We start from the raw sequence: 23,158 nt of genomic DNA on the forward strand, positions 1-23,158 counted from the left end.
TGAGTTATGCAGTTGTTGACAGTTCACCCATTTCTTTACACATGTAAAAACACCTTTTGTTTAAATTCTTAACCTTTGGTGCATTGTAGGTCTGGCCTGCTTGTTGTACAAACTTTTGATATTGCAGAAACCCCTGGTGCCTGGAGTGTGTAGACTTAGATATGTCAGGCCTCAGGGGTGCAGACTGTAGTAGTAATTGTCAGCCCCAGGGTCTAGTTACACCGGATTGTGCAGCTCACTGTGTGAGGTGCCTATCTATAGATCTCACACTAGATAGTGGATATCTAAATCAGATCAGGGCCTCAGGTACAAAGCTCTCAGACAGATTCCACTTTCTGGCAATGTCTAATTTGTAATGTGTATTTTTTCAGAAATCTCTTTTAAACAGCAAGACTACCACAAAAGAGACACTTTTAAAAAAACTAAATTTGAAAAACCAATATATGGTATGTCTACATTGTTTTGTTAACATCAAGCATTGAGATACAAGGAAGAGTTAATGAGGACTGTGATCAATTGAATCTAACCATACCCACAGACAGAAATTTTTCTGTACACTCTATCACTGATCTGCCTTCAGGTCTGTCTGTACCCTTTTCACTGTGATCTTACAGTGGGACTAAGTGTTTGTAAACAAATCTGTATACCTGTGGAGTGTAGTACTGAAGTTTTATTAGAATCATTTAGAGTTGATTTCAGTTGTTGAACGATTAAACTTCAGAGTTTATGTTCAATATGCATATTACACTTGAATCCCTAGGACTTATTACCAAGATTAATCATTGTAACTATAGATACATGAAACCATAATGACAAAACTCAACTGTTTTTTTTTTATATATTTATACACCAGGAACATATATTTGCAAAGATTTTATACATTTCATTGAGTCATTTTTAGCAATTACAGAAGTAACTTTGAGATAATTTAGGGTCTTAAGTTGTGAATTACAATGTACAGATTATGATTTTAAGAGGACAGACTACTGAGCTTTACAATTTACCTGGAAAAGAATATTATTCCTTTATTTGATCTTCCATAGATAATCCCAAATACATTATAATATAAGTATATGAGTGGAGGAATGCTTGTATGACCTACAGTGGTAGAAAAGCTTTAGTGTGTCAAGTTAAAATCAGCTAAATCTACCTGAAACCTGAATACGAGAGTTGTCTATCTTGTTATGTTGGATTATACTATTTAATATAGTTTAAATTGCCTCCTAATTCCCCTTGAAGACCTAGATAGTATAAACTGCTGTTGTATTGTACTGTAAGATGAAATTTCAAAATTGTCCTTCAGTTTCATAGTGTTTAAAACTATACAAGTTATCGTTATTTTCTGTATTTTACTTAACAAAAAACAAATTTCTTGACACGCTTTCTAATAAAGTACAGTGTTTAAAACTATACAAGTTATCGTTATTTTCTGTATTTTACTTAACAAAAAACAAATTTCTTGACACGCTTTCTAATAAAGTACATTTATGTATATTATTGTTATATAGTGATCTTCCAATGTTTTCAAATGAGATAATAAAATAAATAGGGGTTCTAAACTGAGTAAATGACCCCTTTATTAGCCAGAATAAGAGAATCAAAGTTTTGATCAAATCATACTGAAATTCTCAGAAAAAATTACCATTATGAATATTCCAATGGCAGTTAAAAAAAATTTCTTATCATTTTAGCGACATTTTCTGAAACAAATGATTGTAGTATATAACATAATACGACTGACTCAGTCATGCATAGGCAATCAAGCATTTTAATTAGAAATGTTGAAAAATCAACACTTCTACTTCTGACTCTTTATGATGGTGACATGTACAATTAATCTTTCTTGGCTTTTATATGATAAAGTAGAATCATTTTCTGATGGAGAAACTGTTTTTAGGTTACTACATACCTGTGTTGTAAGGTTATTGTAATAAACACTTGACCTATACATACTACAGAGTAAAGATGTCTCAAGTCACCTTGGTTTGTCCTTGGTATTTTGTGTTACTACATCCTCACTATAAAGTGATATTGTATGACTGTCAGATGACACTCCAGAAGTGTACCTGGAGCACACCTGTAGAGTATTGGATGGAAGTACATCCCAAATCAGTGTCAGTTGGAAGGAACCTTATTCTGGTATTTAATTAGCCTCTGGAATTATTTCTAATCTTAATACACACCTGGATTGTGATCTGGAAGTCAGTTTTAATTAAGCTCAACACAAGTAAGGAAAGCTACATGTGGAAATTATTACAGCATATTATGCTGGGAGAAAATGTTGGTTTGGGGGCTTAACACACACTCTACAAAATTGCAGGTAAGCTTTGGCTATCGACAGGTTTGGATTAGTGTATTTCATAGCTTTTCAGCTGGCAAATGTCTGATATTGAAATATCATTGGAAATTGTCATTAAAATTCAGCATATATACAGCAGATTTTTTAACTAATTAGTTTTTAAATCTGTATGTATCTCCAGACTGTGATCGGAATATCAGTTACTGTAGGTAAATTAGCCTTGTATATATTGGAATACAGCTGTTACTCTGGTTTTCTGAGTTAACACATCAACACATAGGGAAAGTATATACTGTATCAGAGTTCTGTTGATGTATCCTCTCAGCTCGCAGACAATCAATGTTTTAGCTATAGTTTGGAATAAGTAGCCTCTGGAATTATTCTCAGAAGATTTGCAGGAAGTCATCTGCTTTAAGGCTGGAGAGGCAGTAACAGTGACATAAAACATGTTTTAAAAAACCTCCAGAAAAATGTAGTTTGTTATAACCATATTAACAGAGGAAGCAGTAATCCCTGTATTGGAATATCAATGTGATTTGAATCAGCACACCTAGGGTGTCTCAGGTAACATACATGGATGACACAATATTATGGTGTAATTTAATTATAATATGTTAGCATTGAGCTTTTAGAATGGCAAATCTTACACTGGATTGGCATATCCTCATCAGACCTTTAAATCTGTATACAGCTAATCGCTTAATGTCACTGTTGAAATGCTATCTATATTGTGTCACCAATATCAAAGGCTATATATAACTTATTACAACGAAAGTTAAACGCATGTGAGTGGGCGTGATCTCCAGGCCACATAAGGGATCTGTGTATTTTTTGGGTGGGTTTATCATCCCGTAAACAGCCAGAGTCACTTTGAGGTGGGATCTTTGTATAGTAACTGGTGACTACCTCTATTAACAACATACCGGAGACCCATTGCATGTCATCTAGATCTATAAAGTGTGATGCTAACAGACATAACTACAGCAACACAGACTGGTCTGGATTCTGTCCTAAGCTTCCTGAAAAACACAAACTGTCAAGGGTAGGGAACCTCAAACAAGGCATATCAGACCATCACCTCAGGTTACCTAGACTATCACTTTGATTGATTGAGCCATTCGGTCTCCTAGATTCACATTATCACTTTAATTGATTGAGCCATTGGGTCCCCTCTAGATTTACACTATCACTTTAATTGATTGAGCCATTGGGTCCCCTCTAGATTTACACTATCACTTTAATTGATTGAGCCATTCAGTCCCCTCTAGATTCACACTATCACTTTAATTGATTAAGCCATTGGATCCCCTCTAGATTTACACTATCACTTTAATTGATTGAGGCGATGGGTCCCCTCTAGATTCACACTATCACTTAAATTGATTGAGGCGATGGGTCCCCTCTAGATTCACACTATCACTTTAATTGATTGAGCCATTGGGTCCCCTCTAGATTCACACTATCACTTTAATTGATTGAGCCATTGGGTCCCCTCTAGATTTACACTGTCACTTTAATTGATTGAGCCATTCAGTCCCCTCTAGATTCACACTGTCACTTTAATTGATTGAGCCATTGGATCCCCTCTAGATTTACACTATCACTTTAATTGATTGAGCCATTTGGTCCCCTCTAGATTCACCCTATCACTTTAATTGATTGAGCCATTTGATCCCCTCTAGATTTACACTATCACTTTAATTGATTGAGCCATTGGGTCCCCTCTAGATTCACCCTATCACTTTAATTGATTGAGCCATTTGGTCCCCTTTAGATTCACTTGAAGTTTTATTCTGCAGTTGGAATGATTTCTTAGTACTTAAAAGTAAAATGAAGATTGTATGAAAGGGTGTGTCAAATTTGTGGCCCTATCTTAAATTTGCCCTCTCCGTTCATGGACAAATAGGGCAAAAATTAATTGGTATACAGTATAGAACTGGTCAACTCCTTACCATCTCACAGACTACTTACATCAGTGCTAGTTAACTTCACACAGGTCATTTGTCTGATGAAGTTGACCGTGAAGTCATCGAAATGTTATCTGTGTTTTGTTCAAATATTAAACACTTTGTTCAGGTTGGAAATGTTAATAGAAAAAATCTTTTCCATTTTCATGCAGTTCTATTAGGTAACGCTTTTAGCCAATTTGGTACCTGATAAACTAGCATAGTGAAAATGGTTAGTAGTTTGAAATACTAGTGAGAATAGTCAGCAGTTTGAAATACTAGTGAGAATAGTCAGCAGTTTGAAATACTAGTGAGAATAGTTAGCAGTTTGAAATACTAGTGAGAATAGTCAGCAGTTTGAAATACTAGTGAGAATGGTTAGTAGTTTGAAATACTAGTGAGAATGGTTAGTAGTTTGAAATACTAGTGAGAATGGTTAGTAGTTTGAAATACTAGTGAGAATTGTTAGTAGTTTGAAATACTAGTGAGAATAGTTAGTAGTTTGAAATACTTGTGAGAATTGTTAGTAGTTTGAAATACTAGTGAGAATAGTTAGTAGTTTGAAATACTTGTGAGAATTGTTAGTAGTTTGAAATACTAGTGAAAATGGTTAGTAGTTTGAAATGCTAGTGAAAATGGTTAGTAGTTTGAAATACTTGTGAGAATTGTTAGTAGTTTGAAATACTAGTGAAAATGGTTAGTAGTTTGAAATACTAGTGAAAATGGTTAGCAGTTTGAAATACTAGTGAAAATGGTTAGTAGTTTGAAATACTAGTGAAAATAGTTAGCAGTTTGAAATACTAGTGAAAATGGTTAGTAGTTTGAAATACTAGTGAAAATGGTTAGTAGTTTGAAATACTAGTGAAAATAGTTAGCAGTTTGAAATACTAGTGAAAATGGTTAGCAGTTTGAAATACTAGTGAGAATTGTTAGCAGTTTGAAATACTAGTGAGAATAGTTAGCAGTTTGAAATACTAGTGAGAATAGTCAGCAGTTTGAAATACTAGTGAGAATGGTTAGTAGTTTGAAATACTAGTGAGAATAGTCAGCAGTTTGAAATACTAGTGAGAATAGTCAGCAGTTTGAAATACTAGTGAGAATTGTTAGCAGTTTGAAATACTAGTGAGAATTGTTAGTAGTTTGAAATACTAGTGAGAATAGTCAGCAGTTTGAAATACTAGTGAGAATAGTCAGCAGTTTGAAATACTAGTGAGAATTGTTAGCAGTTTGAAATACTAGTGAGAATAGTCAGCAGTTTGAAATACTAGTGAGAATGGTTAGTAGTTTGAAATACTAGTGAGAATTGTTAGTAGTTTGAAATACTAGTGAAAATGGTTAGTAGTTTGAAATACTAGTGAAAATGGTTAGTAGTTTGAAATACTAGTGAGAATAGTCAGCAGTTTGAAATACTAGTGAGAATAGTCAGCAGTTTGAAATACTAGTGAGAATGGTTAGTAGTTTGAAATACTAGTGAGAATAGTTAGCAGTTTGAAATACTAGTGAGAATTGTTAGTAGTTTGAAATACTAGTGAGAATAGTTAGTAGTTTGAAATACTAGTGAGAATAGTCAGCAGTTTGAAATACTAGTGAGAATTGTTAGTAGTTTGAAATACTAGTGAGAATTGTTAGTAGTTTGAAATACTAGTGAGAATTGTTAGTAGTTTGAAATACTAGTGAGAATTGTTAGCAGTTTGAAATACTAGTGAGAATTGTTAGCAGTTTGAAATACTAGTGAGAATAGTCAGCAGTTTGAAATACTAGTGAGAATAGTTAGCAGTTTGAAATACTAGTGAGAATAGTCAGCAGTTTGAAATACTAGTGAGAATTGTTAGCAGTTTGAAATACTAGTGAAAATGGTTAGTAGTTTGAAATACTAGTGAGAATAGTTAGTAGTTTGAAATACTAGTGAGAATTGTTAGTAGTTTGAAATACTAGTGAGAATTGTTAGTAGTTTGAAATACTAGTGAGAATAGTTAGCAGTTTGAAATACTTGTGAGAATAGTCAGCAGTTTGAAATACTAGTGAAAATGGTTAGTAGTTTGAAATACTTGTGAGAATAGTCAGCAGTTTGAAATACTAGTGAAAATGGTTAGTAGTTTGAAATACTAGTGAAAATGGTTAGTAGTTTGAAATACTAGTGAGAATGGTTAGCAGTTTGAAATACTAGTGAGAATTGTTAGTAGTTTGAAATACTAGTGAAAATGGTTAGCAGTTTGAAATACTAGTGAGAATTGTTAGTAGTTTGAAATACTAGTGAGAATTGTTAGCAGTTTGAAATACTAGTGAGAATTGTTAGTAGTTTGAAATACTAGTGAGAATAGTCAGCAGTTTGAAATACTAGTGAAGTTAAGTTTGAAATACTAGTGAGAAGTTAGTAGTTTGAAATACTAGTGAAAATGGTTAGCAGTTTGAAATACTAGTGAGAATTGTTAGTAGTTTGAAATACTAGTGAAAATGGTTAGTAGTTTGAAATGCTAGTGAAAATGGTTAGTAGTTTGAAATACTAGTGAAAATAGTTAGTAGTTTGAAATACTAGTGAAAATGGTTAGTAGTTTGAAATACTTGTGAGAATTGTCAGCAGTTTGAAATACTAGTGAGAATTGTTAGCAGTTTGAAATACTTGTGAGAATAGTTAGTAGTTTGAAATACTAGTGAAAATGGTTAGTAGTTTGAAATACTAGTGAGAATTGTTAGTAGTTTGAAATACTAGTGAGAATGGTTAGTAGTTTGAAATACTAGTGAGTTTGAAATTGTTAGTAGTTTGAAATACTAGTGAGAATTGTTAGTAGTTTGAAATACTAGTGAAAATTGTTAGTAGTTTGAAATACTAGTGAGAATTGTTAGTAGTTTGAAATACTAGTGAGAATTGTTAGTAGTTTGAAATACTAGTGAGAATTGTTAGCAGTTTGAAATACTAGTGAGAATTGTTAGCAGTTTGAAATACTAGTGAGAATTGTTAGTAGTTTGAAATACTAGTGAGAATAGTCAGCAGTTTGAAATACTTGTGAGAATTGTTAGCAGTTTGAAATACTTGTGAGAATTGTTAGCAGTTTGAAATACTTGTGACAATTGTTAGTAGTTTGAAATACTAGTGAGAATAGTCAGCAGTTTGAAATACTAGTGAGAATTGTTAGCAGTTTGAAATACTTGTGAGAATTGTTAGTAGTTTGAAATACTTGTGAGAATTGTTAGTAGTTTGAAATACTAGTGAGAATAGTCAGCAGTTTGAAATACTAGTGAGAATTGTCAGTAGTTTGAAATACTTGTGAGAATTGTTAGTAGTTTGAAATACTAGTGAGAATTGTTAGCAGTTTGAAATACTAGTGAGAATTGTTAGCAGTTTGAAATACTAGTGAGAATTGTTAGCAGTTTGAAATACTAGTGAGAATTGTTAGCAGTTTGAAATACTTGTGAGAATTGTTAGCAGTTTGAAATACTTGTGACAATTGTTAGTAGTTTGAAATACTAGTGAGAATAGTTAGCAGTTTGAAATACTTGTGACAATTGTTAGTAGTTTGAAATACTAGTGAGAATAGTCAGCAGTTTGAAATACTAGTGACAGTTGTTAGTAGTTTGAAATACTAGTGAGAATTGTTAGTAGTTTGAAATACTAGTGAGAATTGTTAGCAGTTTGAAATACTAGTGAGAATTGTCAGCAGTTTGAAATACTTGTGAGAATTGTTAGTAGTTTGAAATACTTGTGAGAATTGTTAGCAGTTTGAAATACTTGTGAGAATTGTTAGCAGTTTGAAATACTTGTGACAATTGTTAGTAGTTTGAAATACTAGTGAGAATAGTCAGCAGTTTGAAATACTTGTGAGAATTGTTAGCAGTTTGAAATACTTGTGAGAATTGTTAGCAGTTTGAAATACTAGTGAGAATGGTTAGCAGTTTGAAATACTAGTGAGAATTGTTAGTAGTTTGAAATTTGAAATACTAGTGAGAATTGTTAGCAGTTTGAAATACTAGTGAGAATTGTTAGCAGTTTGAAATACTAGTGAGAATTGTTAGCAGTTTGAAATACTAGTGAGAATAGTCAGCAGTTTGAAATACTAGTGAGAATTGTTAGCAGTTTGAAATACTAGTGAAAATGGTTAGCAGTTTGAAATACTAGTGAGAATTGTTAGCAGTTTGAAATACTAGTGAGAATTGTCAGCAGTTTGAAATACTAGTGAGAATGGTTAGCAGTTTGAAATACTAGTGAGAATGGTTAGTAGTTTGAAATACTAGTGAGAATTGTTAGCAGTTTGAAATAGTAGTGAGAATAGTCAGCAGTTTGAAATACTTGTGAGTTTGAAATAATTGTTAGCAGTTTGAAATACTAGTGAGAATTGTTAGAGTTTGAAATACTAGTGAGAATGTTAGCAGTTTGAAATACTAGTGAGAATAGTTAGAGTTTGAAATTGTTAGTTAGCAGTTTGAAATACTAGTGAGAATAGTAAGCAGTTTGAAATACTTGTGACAATTGTTAGGAGTTTGAAATACTAGTGAGAATAGTTAGCAGTTTGAAATACTAGTGAGAATTGTTAGCAGTGAGAATTGTTAGCAGTTTGAAATACTAGTGAGAATTGTTAGCAGTTTGAAATACTAGTGAGAATTGTTAGAGTTTGAAATAATTGTTAGTAGTTTGAAATACTAGTGAGAATTGTTAGCAGTTTGAAATACTAGTGAGAATTGTAAGCAGTTTGAAATACTAGTGAGAATTGTTAGCAGTTTGAAATACTAGTGAGAATTGTTAGCAGTTTGAAATACTAGTGAGAATTGTTAGCAGTTTGAAATACTAGTGAGAATAGTTAGCAGAAATTTGAGTTTGAAATACTAGTGAGAATAGTTCAGCAGTTTGAAATACTAGTGAGAATAGTTCAGCAGTTTGAAATACTAGTTTGAAATACTTGTGAGAATTGTTAGCAGTTTGAAATACTTGTGAGAATTGTTAGTAGTTTGAAATACTTGTGAGAATAGTCAGCAGTTTGAAATACTTGTGAGAATAGTCAGCAGTTTGAAATACTTGTGAGAATAGTCAGCAGTTTGAAATACTAGTGAGAATAGTCAGCAGTTTGAAATACTAGTTTGAAATACTAGTGAGAATTGTTAGCAGTTTGAAATACTAGTGAGAATAGTCAGCAGTTTGAAATACTAGTGAGAATTGTTAGCAGTTTGAAATACTTGTGAGAATTGTTAGCAGTTTGAAATACTAGTGAGAATTGTTAGTAGTTTGAAATACTAGTGAGAATTGTTACTAGTTTGAAATACTAGTGAGAATAGTCAGTAGTTTGAAATACTAGTGAGAATTGTTAGTAGTTTGAAATACTAGTGAAAATTGTTAGTAGTTTGAAATACTAGTGAGAATTGTTAGCAGTTTGAAATACTTGTGAGAATTGTTAGCAGTTTGAAATACTTGTGAGAATAGTCAGCAGTTTGAAATACTAGTGAGAATTGTTAGCAGTTTGAAATACTTGTGAGTGAGCAGTTTGAAATTGTGAGAATAGCAGTTTGAAATACTGTGAGAATAGTAGCAGTTTGAAATACTAGTGAGAATTGTTAGCAGTTTGAAATACTAGTGAGAATTGTTAGCAGTTTGAAATACTAGTGAAAATGGTTAGCAGTTTGAAATACTAGTGAGAATTGTTAGTAGTTTGAAATACTAGTGAGAATTGTTAGTAGTTTGAAATACTTGTGAGAATTGTTAGTAGTTTGAAATACTTGTGAGAATTGTTAGTAGTTTGAAATACTAGTGAGAATAGTCAGCAGTTTGAAATACTAGTGAGAATAGTCAGCAGTTTGAAATACTAGTGAGAATTGTTAGCAGTTTGAAATACTTGTGAGAATAGTTTGAAATACTTGTGAGAATTGTTAGTAGTTTGAAATACTAGTGAGAATGGTTAGCAGTTTGAAATACTAGTGAGAATTGTTAGTAGTTTGAAATACTAGTGAGAATGGTTAGTAGTTTGAAATACTAGTGAGAATTGTTAGTAGTTTGAAATACTAGTGAGAATTGTTAGCAGTTTGAAATACTAGTGAGAATAGTCAGCAGTTTGAAATACTAGTGAGAATTGTTAGCAGTTTGAAATACTTGTGACAATTGTTAGTAGTTTGAAATACTAGTGAGAATAGTTAGCAGTTTGAAATACTTGTGACAATTGTTAGTAGTTTGAAATACTAGTGAGAATAGTCAGCAGTTTGAAATACTAGTGAGAATTGTCAGCAGTTTGAAATACTAGTGAGAATTGTTAGTAGTTTGAAATACTAGTGAGAATGGTTAGCAGTTTGAAATACTAGTTTGAAATACTAGTGAGAATAGTCAGCAGTTTGAAATACTAGTGAGAATAGTCAGCAGTTTGAAATACTAGTGACAGTTGTTAGTAGTTTGAAATACTTGTGAGAATTGTTAGTAGTTTGAAATACTAGTGACAGTTGTTAGTAGTTTGAAATACTTGTGAGAATTGTTAGTAGTTTGAAATACTTGTGAGAATTGTTAGTAGTTTGAAATACTAGTGAGAATAGTCAGCAGTTTGAAATACTAGTGAGAATAGTCAGCAGTTTGAAATACTAGTGAGAATAGTCAGCAGTTTGAAATACTAGTGAGAATGGTTAGTAGTTTGAAATACTAGTGAGAATTGTTAGTAGTTTGAAATACTAGTGAGAATGGTTAGTAGTTTGAAATACTAGTGAGAAATAGTTTGTTAGTAGTTTGAAATACTAGTGAGAATGGTTAGCAGTTTGAAATACTAGTGAGTATTGTTAGTAGTTTGAAATACTAGTGATAATGGTTAGTAGTTTGTAATACTAGTGAGAATTGTTAGTAGTTTGAAATACTAGTGAGAATTGTTAGCAGTTTGAAATAGTAGTGAGAATAGTCAGCAGTTTGAAATACTAGTGAGAATTGTTAGCAGTTTGAAATACTAGTGAGAATTGTTAGCAGTTTGAAATACTAGTGAGAATAGTCAGCAGTTTGAAATACTAGTGAGAATAGTCAGCAGTTTGAAATACTAGTGAGAATAGTCAGCAGTTTGAAATACTAGTGAGAATAGTCAGCAGTTTGAAATACTAGTGAGAATTGTTAGCAGTTTGAAATACTAGTGAGAATTGTTAGCAGTTTGAAATACTAGTGAGAATTGTTAGTAGTTTGAAATACTAGTGAGAATTGTTAGTAGTTTGAAATACTAGTGAGAATTGTTAGTAGTTTGAAATACTAGTGAGAATTGTTAGTAGTTTGAAATACTAGTGAGAATTGTTAGTAGTTTGAAATACTAGTGAGAATTGTTAGTAGTTTGAAATACTAGTGAAAATGGTTAGTAGTTTGAAATACTAGTGAGAATTGTTAGTAGTTTGAAATACTAGTGAGAATGGTTAGTAGTTTGAAATACTAGTGAGAATTGTTAGTAGTTTGAAATACTAGTGAGAATGGTTAGATTCACTTGAAGTTTGAAATAGTACTTAAAAGTGAAAATGTTAAGTTTGAAAGTGTGTCAAATTTGTGGCCCCATCTTAAATTTGAGAATTGTTATGGACAAATAGGGCAAAAATTAATTGGTATACAGTATAGAACTGGTTTGAAATACATAGTGAATAGTTAACTTGTCATTTGTTAGTAGTTTGAAATACTAGTGAGAAATGTTATCTGTAGTTTTGTTCAAATATTAAACACTTTGTTCAGGTTGGAAATGAGAATGCAGTTAGTAAGCTTTGAAATACTGATAAACTAGCATAGTGAAAATGGTTAGTAGTTTGAAATACTTGTGAGAATAGTTAGCAGTTTGAAATACTAGTGAGAATTGTCAGCAGTTTGAAATACTAGTGAAAATGGTTAGTAGTTTGAAATACTAGTGACAGTTGTTAGCAGTTTGAATTTATATAGGTTAACAATGTAAGCTACTGGTTATATGTAATTAGCAGCTTAAAATATTAGCAGGAAAGGATATGTTACAAGTTTAGAATGAGGTAAGAATTCTACAGCAATTCAGAAAAACAATTGTAAGGTAAGCTGTTTCAGTAAGAGATCCTTGGGAGCATGTTAATGTTTTAAGACGAGAAAGTTGCTAATTTCAATTATACATGTGATATGAATTTCGCATGTAATTAGGAAATGTGTTTTACTATATATACTTTGAGAAGTGTGTACAGATGTAAGAGTCAGGTAAATAAATCACAGGTATATGTATGTGCACAGTTCTGGCTTTAGGATGGATACATTTTCTGAAGAATCTGTTAAATTGTATTCCGGAGATATTTGATGTATAGAATCATTCAGCTGGAAATCTATCCCAGGGATAGGCTCATGTAGTCATTCAAGATTAATCAGGAAGAAAAGTGAACCGATACAGTTCTGCTTGAATGCTTTCACCTATAAACACTATATAGGTTATAACAACAAGAAGAAAAGCCGTTAAGATTACTGCAAATTACCATATATTTACTGGTGTGGATGTCAGAGTTTTGTCAGCCAGATCTGTGTTTTTATTATTGCCAAGACCTGCCCTGAAGGATTTATAACTAGAATATGGAGATATTTCTACCTGGAACACAACTTCTCTTACCTGGTTAGCATACAAAGGCTCTGGAAAATAAAAGATTCAGTAATCATTCAAAGATAAGAATTTGATAGTGAAAAATCAGTCATAAAGAAGAGAACTCTTGCCATAAGTGAGATCTTACTGAAGTTTGCATTGAAGTTTGGAGTATTTAAGCACATATATTCAAGTGTGTGTTGTACTTTCTGCTATAGGACAGAGAACCATACTCTGTAAATGATTGATGATATTGTACAGGTATACATCCCTTTACTACAGATCTGTTTTGACTGGTGACCTGTCCACATTGTGTGAGGTTGTGTAATTCCTAATCATTGGGCCCTTGTCTGTGTGTGATGTACATGATTGACCTTTCATTTTGCAGGACTCCCTCGGGGCTGGGAACAGGCAGTCACCCAGGAAGGAGCTATCTATTATATAGAGTGAGTATATTTCTGTGGTGGAAGACATACATTCACCTGGACTTACAGACCAATCTGTGGGCAGGATATAAGCAGTTCTGTGGATTTTATCAATTCATTGGATTTATGTTATGTAAAGATTCCAGGTAGGTACACCTTGGATTAAAGACATATATATGTAGCCATCCAACATTTCAATAACAGACACAAGTTGCCTTAATATGTATGGATTATATATATATTATTTGTCATTTTATAGTGCTCTATATATTGCTCAGTGTTTAGCTCATCATATGTTACCGACCAGGTTGATAGATATCAACAGATATATGTGTAGATTTGGTGTCAATATTAACAAAAAACTGAATGGTAAAATGAAGCTCTGACTGTGTAACATGTTGACATAAAAACGCACACAATGAAAATATGCAAACTGTAACAAAACCACTGGTACTGCAAGTGTTATATTTACTTATAATGTAGGTCAAGTAAATCACTTGTAGTTCAGGTCATACCTCTGTTCTTGGTCATGTGATGGATATTGTAATTAGTGTAAATCACAAAGCTGATAATATAAATCACTTTAATGTAGATCATAGGAATCACTCAAAATTACTAGGTCTTGTGAATCACTGTATGTAGGTCATGTGAATCAATAAAATTATAGGTCATAGGTCATGTAAATGTGAATCACTCTTAATGTAGTTAGTGATCACTTCAAATGTAGGTCATGTGGATCACTCCAGATGTAGGTCATGTAAATCAATCTACATATAGGTCACGTGAATCACTCCAGATGTAGGTCATGTGAATCAATCTACATATAGGTCACATGAATTACTCCAGATGTAGGTCATGTAAATCAATCTACATATAGGTCACGTGAATCACTCCAGATGTAGGTCATGTAAATCAATCTACATATAGGTCATGTGGATCACTCCAGATGTAGGTCATGTGAATCAATCTACATATAGGTCATGTGAATCAATCTTAATGTAGTTAGTGACCACTTCAAATGTAGATCATGTGGATCACTCCAGATGTAGGTCATGTGAATCAATCTACATATAGGTCATGTGAATCAATCTTAATGTAGTTAGTGACCACTTCAAATGTAGATCATGTGGATCACTCCAGATGTAGGTCATGTGAATCAATCTACATATAGGTCATGTGAATCAATCTTAATGTAGTTAGTGACCACTTCAAATGTAGATCATGTGGATCACTCCAGATGTAGGTCATGTGAATCAATCTACATATAGGTCATGTGAATCAATCTTAATGTAGTTAGTGACCACTTCAAATGTAGATCATGTGGATCACTCCTGTTGTTCAAATGAATTCATCATAGTGCAACATATACAGTATAATTATGCAAATAAATTCATACAGAATGTTAGGCTTTAAGTTATCAGCCATGTTGTTCATATTTGATGGGTCATTGATGACATTTTATGGTATGTTTGAGCAAAAAAACTCATGACATCATCAGTTTTGGACATATTTACATACAAGTCCTACAGTCATGTTAAGTCAGTGTTGATAGACCAGGGTGATTGATGGAGATTAATCTTGTTTACTGTACATTACACTAATGACTTTCTGTGTTTTAGTCAGATACTGCTGTATTTAGGATTGAAGACATGGAAATCATGCATATAAGATTTTGAACAAATTTCCTTGTGAAAAGAACTGCTAGTTTCTAGATATACCACCAAACTTGTTACATTTTTCTCTACTGAGCCTACCTAGTTTATCCTACTGCTTAGTGGGACCCAGCATATAAAGCATGACTGCCAGGATAGCTCTCATGGAACAAGCTTAATACAGGACATTGTAGTATCGTTCTCAGCAACAGTAGACAGGCTTATTACAAGGCATTGGTTTATCTGCCTGATGAGTACATATATTGTTTGAATGAATTTTGTAGTTTGTGTAATATGTCCTTATCCTTAGTTTTATTGTTACACTTTCTGTACTGGATACAGAAACATTGACCTATATGTACTAATAACATGACAGTATCTTACCTTTGTTCTGTCAAGTTGATACATTGTATCTGAGTTCACTTGAAACAAAGTTTCTGGGTTATAGAATTAACATTGATACTAATGACATCAGCCATTAATCAGGGGAAAACCTTTCTCATATTGAATGACTGTTAGTCAATGCATGTAGCTTCAAAAAAAAAAAAAAAAACATGCACTGCTCAATTTGTTCTGTACTTTAACAGTTCACTCAGATTTTCACAAGGAAATCAAACTAAAAAAATCAATCGGAGTTTGATCTGCACTTTAAGAATCACAAAATATGAAAGCACAAATGCTTAATATTCAGGATTGTAAAATTTTTTCTGTTAATATAGATAGATATACTTGTATTAGAAAATAAGACTAGAATATAAAACTGTTGAGGTTGTTCTGCATGTTAAAAATAAAAATGCATGAGAAAGTAAAACTGAAAAAAATGGGAAATTATTATGTTTCATTCCAGAACTTAATATGAAGTTGAATATTTAATTATATAGGTACACGTTCAAAAGTATATAATTTATATTTAATTAAAGATTTCATGTACCTACTACGATTGTTTACATTGTACAATAAGAAGAATGAGCAGCTTGTTGAGGCTATTAAGATATCACTTATCCAAGGTTAATTTCAGATATGACAAAACTATTACAAAATGCAAAATTAAAACATGCATATTTCCTTGACCTCCAACACTTGTCTCGCTATCTGTCTGGATTAAGTCTTAATTAAATACAATGTATATTTTGATGCAATTAACTATGCGTTTATGTTACCTAATAGTTAAAGTACAAGTATGTGTGGACAGAATTAGGAAGACTTTAACATATACATATTACATATTGATGACATCAAGGTAAGCAGTACATAATATACAAGTGTGTGATTATCTCGTCCAGAACAAGAATTTAGGCAAGTTTGAAATAGATGACCTTTAACCTCATGTAATAAGCATTAGGACTTATTATGGAAGGATTCGATCAAGGAATGCATGAGTAGTTAGCTATGGAATCTTTACATAGCAGATTATTGGGTCGTAAGCCTGGTGTGTGCGTAATGTATTGATACCGTCAGACGTAAAATTGGTCTTATGTCTCTATATGGTGCCGTCAGTGTGTACACAGATCCTGGGGAGTAACGTTACCTGTTTCGGCCAGTTACCAGTTGGAATTTCTAAAATAATGGATTAATTTAGGGTTTTAAACATCATTACAAGCAATACAAGGAATTCCTGTCAGGTAAGCTCAATTTTAATGTAATAAGAGGTACTTGTAGAACAAAATAGCTGTAATTATTGTCAATATTTATATATAATTTTAAGTTTTAAGCCCTCTAGATGCTAAAGAGCATGTTGTGGATGAGTTGAATTACATCTCATACTTCATGTGCTATATTTATCCTCACACCTGTCTAGACGTATTGTTGACATTAATTGGAATCTAAAACAGTTGAAGAAATTACTCAGAATTTATACCTTCGTCAGCTTTTCCTGTTAGAGGATGTATAGTGACTTAATCATTCTCAGGACATTTGTCTTTGCTTAAAACTTGTCAACTGTACCAGTATTGTGCTACCTTAACATTGACTTAATCTGTTGTCATTAATATGTTACCTTAAATTGAAGTGTCATTATATACTGAAATTGGTTACTTTGACTCATAAGAAAAGTATTTGTACTTGTCATTGTAAAATTTTACTTTGACTACAGTAAAGAAGGTTACCGAGGACTTGCATGTTTGAATTTCTGTGATAGGAGTTCTAATGTATCATTGATCCCCACCTTTTCCTACAACAAGCTATGGAATGTTGACTCAGTATAACTAAATAAGAGGTTACAGTCTGATACATATCTCTCTACATGATCTCTGTAATATAACACACTGTACAAGTAGCAATTCTTATGTGGATTTTCTCTTCAGTTTTATAAAACTTCTCTGATTTCAACAGAAATATTTAGTGTCAAAAAGTAAAAGTCCTTCTCTATATTAGTTCACTAGTGCTGAAGTTTTTTTCAGATTGCACAATCCGAAATCAAACTAGAAATTTAAATGATTTTTTCAAGATATCATTAATTTAGAATATTGGTCTGATTTAAAGGTTACCATGTGATATTAATAAAATAAATTGTGTATTACTTAAGTTATGATAGGAAGCTGTATAGATATGCTACACTAAGTCTTGTCATCAGATGTAAATATGCACTGTTATTGTCCTTGGTAAACTGTACCCCGCTAAACCTCATAACAAGGTTACAATGTCGCTGTTATACCCTGCTAAACCTCTTAACAAGGTTACAATGTCGCTGTTATACCCTGCTAAACCTCATAACAAGGTTACAGTGTTCCTGTTATACCCTGCTAAACCTCATAACAAGGTTACATTGTCGCTGTTATACCCTGCTAAACCTCTTAACAAGGTTACAGTATCACTGTTATACCCTGCTAAACCTCATAACAAGGTTACAGTATCACTGTTATACCCTGCTAAACCTCATAACAAGGTTACAGTATCACTGTTATACCCTGCTAACCCTCATAACAAGGTTACAATGTCGCTGTTATACCCTGCTAAACCTCATAACAAGGTTACAGTGTTGCTGTTATACCCTGCTAAACCTCATAACAAGGTTACAGTATCACTGTTATACCCTGCTAAACCTCTTAACAAGGTTACAGTGTTGCTGTTATACCCTGCTAAACCTCATAACAAGGTTACAATGTCGCTGTTATACCCTGCTAAACCTCATAACAAGGTTACAGTGTTGCTGTTATACCCTGCTAAACCTCATAACAAGGTTACAGTGTTGCTGTTATACCCTGCTAAACCTCATAACAAGGTTACAGTGTCACTGTTATACCCTGCTAAACCTCTTAACAAGGTTACAGTGTCACTGTTATACCCTGCTAAACCTCATAACAAGGTTACAGTATCACTGTTATACCCTGCTAAACCTCATAACAAGGTTACAATGTCGCTGTTATACCCTGCTAAACCTCATAACAAGGTTACAATGTCGCTGTTATACCCTGCTAAACCTCATAACAAGGTTACAATGTCGCTGTTATACCCTGCTAAACCTCATAACAAGGTTACAGTGTTGCTGTTATACCCTGCTAAACCTCATAACAAGGTTACAATGTCGCTGTTATACCCTGCTAAACCTCTTAACAAGGTTACAATGTCGCTGTTTTACCCTGCTAAACCTCATAACAAGGTTAAATGTCACTGTTATACCCTGCTAAACCTCATAACAAGGTTACAGTGTTGCTGTTATACCCTGCTAAACCTCATAACAAGGTTACAGTGTTGCTGTTATACCCTGCTAACCCTCATAACAAGGTTACAGTGTTGCTGTTATACCCTGCTAAACCTCATAACAAGGTTAAATGTCACTGTTATACCCTGCTAAACCTCATAACAAGGTTACAGTGTTCCTGTTTTACCCTGCTAAACCTCATAACAAGGTTACAGTGTTGCTGTTATACCCTGCTAACCCTCATAACAAGGTTACAGTGTTGCTGTTATACCCTGCTAAACCTCATAACAAGGTTACAATGTCGCTGTTATACCCTGCTAAACCTCATAACAAGGTCACAGTGTCGCTGTTATACCCTGCTAAACCTCATAACAAGGTCACATTGTCGCTGTTATACCCTGCTAAACCTCATAACAAGGTCACATTGTCGCTGTTTTACCCTGCTAAACCTCATAACAAGGTTACAGTGTCGCTGTTATACCCTGCTAAACCTCATAACAAGGTTACATTGTCGCTGTTATACCCTGCTAAACCTCATAACAAGGTTACATTGTCGCTGTTATACCCTGCTAAACCTCATAACAAGGTTACAGTGTCACTGTTATACCCTGCTAAACCTCATAACAAGGTTAAATGTCACTGTTATACCCTGCTAAACCTCATAACAAGGTTACAGTATCACTGTTATACCCTGCTAACCCTCATAACAAGGTTACAGTATCACTGTTATACCCTGCTAAACCTCTTAACAAGGTTACAGTGTCACTGTTATACCCTGCTAAACCTCATAACAAGGTTACAGTGTCACTGTTATACCCTGCTAAACCTCTTAACAAGGTTACAGTGTCACTGTTATACCCTGCTAAACCTCATAACAAGGTTACAATGTCGCTGTTATACCCTGCTAAACCTCATAACAAGGTTACAGTGTCACTGTGTTCCTGTTATACCCTGCTAACCCTCATAACAAGGTTACAATGTCGCTGTTATACCCTGCTAAACCTCATAACAAGGTTACAGTGTCACTGTTATACCCTGCTAACCCTCATAACAAGGTTACAGTGTCACTGTTATACCCTGCTAAACCTCATAACAAGGTTACAGTGTCACTGTTATACCCTGCTAAACCTCATAACAAGGTTACAGTGTCGCTGTTATACCCTGCTAAACCTCTTAACAAGGTTACAGTATCACTGTTATACCCTGCTAAACCTCATAACAAGGTTACAGTGTCACTGTTATACCCTGCTAAACCTCTTAACAAGGTTACAGTGTCACTGTTATACCCTGCTAAACCTCATAACAAGGTTACTATGTCGCTGTTATAACCCGCTAAACCTCATAACAAGGTTACAGTGTCACTGTTATACCCTGCTAAACCTCATAACAAGGTTACAATGTCGCTGTTATACCCTGCTAAACCTCATAACAAGGTTACAGTGTCACTGTTATACCCTGCTAAACCTCTTAACAAGGTTACAGTGTCACTGTTATACCCTGCTAAACCTCATAACAAGGTTACAGTGTCGCTGTTATACCCTGCTAAACCTCATAACAAGGTTACAGTGTCACTGTTATACCCTGCTAAACCTCTTAACAAGGTTACAGTGTCACTGTTATACCCTGCTAACCCTCATAACAAGGTTACAATGTCGCTGTTATACCCTGCTAAACCTCATAACAAGGTTACAATGTCACTGTTATACCCTGCTAAACCTCATAACAAGGTTACAGTGTTGCTGTTATACCCTGCTAAACCTCATAACAAGGTTACAATGTCACTGTTATACCCTGCTAAACCTCATAACAAGGTTACAGTATCACTGTTATACCCTGCTAAACCTCATAACAAGGTTACAGTGTCGCTGTTATACCCTGCTAAACCTCATAACAAGGTCACATTGTCGCTGTTATACCCTGCTAACCCTCATAACAAGGTTACAGTATCACTGTTATACCCTGCTAAACCTCATAACAAGGTTACAGTATCACTGTTATACCCTGCTAAACCTCATAACAAGGTTACAGTGTCACTGTAATACACTGCTAAACCTCATAACAAAGCTACAGTGTCGCTGTTATACCCCGCTAAACCTCATAACAAGGTTAGTGTTGCTATAATTCAACTGACACAGTTTTATATACTGATGTACAGATCACTTCACAGTGAATACATTTTAAGATATTTACTAAGGTGTGTTTTTTATTCTAACCCTACAGGTGAATACTCTAATTTGCAAATCAGGTTTTATCAGGAAAAGGGAAGTGTGTGTGAATAATAATGACTTTCTCCCTTATCTCATCAAGTTTCCTAGGACTAAACTTGACACTTATAATAAACTCAGGTCATGTCATGGAATACATTCTGGAGGAAGTTTCTGAATAAAAAAAATTATTGTCTGTGTTACAATACAATCTTAGAATCATTAAGCCGTGATCATGAACAATTTCTCCCCCGTATAATGACTAACATGGTCATCCTAAGTGAAAAAAGTCACAGTTTCCTATCTATCCATTCTATAAGAGATGCTATGGCACAACAATGTTGGGGGTTGCGATGGCTCAGTCAATCTAGAGCATTGGCCTGCTTCAACCCCAGATGAAGATTCAAGGTGAATGGTTTAACACTTCCGTGCTTTTTGTTTCTCAGGAAGCTGGGAAATGAACCAGTCGGTTGTGGTTGTGAACTTGGGCAAGACATGTTACCCCTGTGATGGGCCTTCCATATGTTGTTCAGTGAGGTAGCCATGTAGTACATGTAGATGAAAATTCTATCAAAATACAGAATGAATTTCATCAGTTTGCTATAGATATGTATCAAGATCTTTAACTCTAGCACAAATAGAGCCAGAAAACCACATATTTGAAAGCTTTTGAAAATTACACACTGAGTCCTGATGATATCAGACTGGCTACCAGTCCCAAAGTTTTTGTGAAGAATTGCTCACCAAAATTCTGTCTCTAGCTTATCGCCCACCTAGTTCTAATGTTCAGGCAATACTTACATCCAAAAGACCAATATTGTAAAGCTGAACGAATGGATGCAAATGTAAACTCAGCTGTCAAATTGTCAGGACGCATAATTGTCCTAGTAACACTTGTGTATTGCAGGCAGTCTGAGGGTCAGCTGATGTTTCATCTATTCCATAACTTATCAGATGTTGAAATTTATGAATATTTAATAGATATATTGATTGTAATTATATATCAAAAATGGATTCTGCAATGTGACATTATTGTTATTGTAATTGCGGTTTCTTACATAAAGTCACATTTGAATGTTCTGATGTATACCAAGACAAATACCTATCTGAGTGATATCTGATGACACTAATGGTAATTTTTAAGGCACTATAATCCTTCTCCATAACTCTATACTATTTTGCATGCCTGTGGACACTCGTAGTGTTAAAAATCTATGCAGCTTATCAAATCTGATATATTAATCCCCAAATAATTGGATTAGTGTCAACCAACACTACACAGCTCTATATATGCCTCCTATATCACACACTTAACTGTAGTATTGTTTGAGGACAAATCAACACAACAACAACATTAGGATCAAGAGTTTTAATAACTGTTTCTTCACCTTAATCCACTGTGTCCTGTTTCAGTTGGCTTGTAGTATTCCTGGTCTTAGTGTTATTTTGTTTATAGGGCAAGTCATAATATCACAAAGTTGGTGTGGATTATCTACCTACCAAACAAAGATATATTCTATCAATATTGACTTTCTCAGCTCAGTATGTACACTAGACAAATATATAGGTTAATTGATTAGTCTTAAGTTGCTGGACCAAGTCTATATACGAGATATCACCTGGATTAAGTATCATACAGAGGGCTGCAGATGTAGGAAACAGTCTGGGGTAAGTTCTGTTATTGTGTTGGTGATTCTTAGTTTGTTGACATTTTCAGTTTCACACTATTGTCTATTTTCATTAGTACCAAGAAATTTTACATTCATTCTTTATTGAATTTTAAATACTTAGTTTCAGTTTTGATGTGGAATCACTCCTGGCCTCATTTATTTTCACAGAAACTTACATTAAATGAAGATAATTCTCTAACGTCTTAGAAGTTAAGTTAGGTTTGTGGAACATTTTGTTAAATACATTAGTGTTGGTCTATAACTTGATGATTTCAATTGGTCGATTGGCTTTTGCTGGCATGGTTGTGTCATTTGGTGAGACACTTTGTCACAATTGCTGTAGACAGCATAGAGAAGGCATCCTGCATGATTTTTAAGTGAGATAGCCACCTCAACTGCTACATGGAAGGTCCAGCCTCAGTTCAGCTACTCACTGGACAATAAGCCCAACTACCTCAAAATAACTGACTGCCAATAGTAGCTTTTGCAGTTTTTTTACTCAATGATGTCTTACAAACATAATTAACACCTAAGCTGGTATTTTTAGGTCACCGTGGATGAATTGAAGTCTTGTGCAACCTATTGTGATCACTTTTGGCCTTCGTTATTATGTTAACAATGGTACAATCGAGTTACGACCCTCTACCTTATACAATATTGGATTTTCAACGTTTGTCACAATATAAGTAAATTTTGAACTCAGGTTTATTTATCTTTCTGTTTGCAGATTGTTAACACATGTGAAAGCTACATTGTTCTGTTTATGAATAAAACACGTACATCAACATTTTATATTACATGCACCAAGAGAGAAT

At 33.8% G+C, this 23,158-nt stretch overlaps 1 protein-coding gene across 1 annotated transcript in view; it reads left to right on the forward strand.

Moving 5' to 3' along the window:
- LOC132552308 (uncharacterized) overlaps positions 1–23,158 on the forward strand; it is a 77,478-nt gene that overhangs the window by 10,309 nt on the left and 44,011 nt on the right. Inside the window, exon 3 of the mRNA XM_060216470.1 lies at positions 13,141–13,198. Within this exon, the coding sequence (XP_060072453.1) occupies positions 13,141–13,198 (58 nt within the window). The remainder of the gene's footprint in view (positions 1–13,140; positions 13,199–23,158) is intronic.

This window comes from Ylistrum balloti, unplaced genomic scaffold (genome assembly GCF_031769215.1).
Source record: "Ylistrum balloti isolate Yb309-2 unplaced genomic scaffold, AGI_CSIRO_Ybal_v1 Utg370242, whole genome shotgun sequence".
In the NCBI taxonomy this organism is placed as follows: Eukaryota; Metazoa; Mollusca; class Bivalvia; order Pectinida; family Pectinidae; genus Ylistrum; species Ylistrum balloti.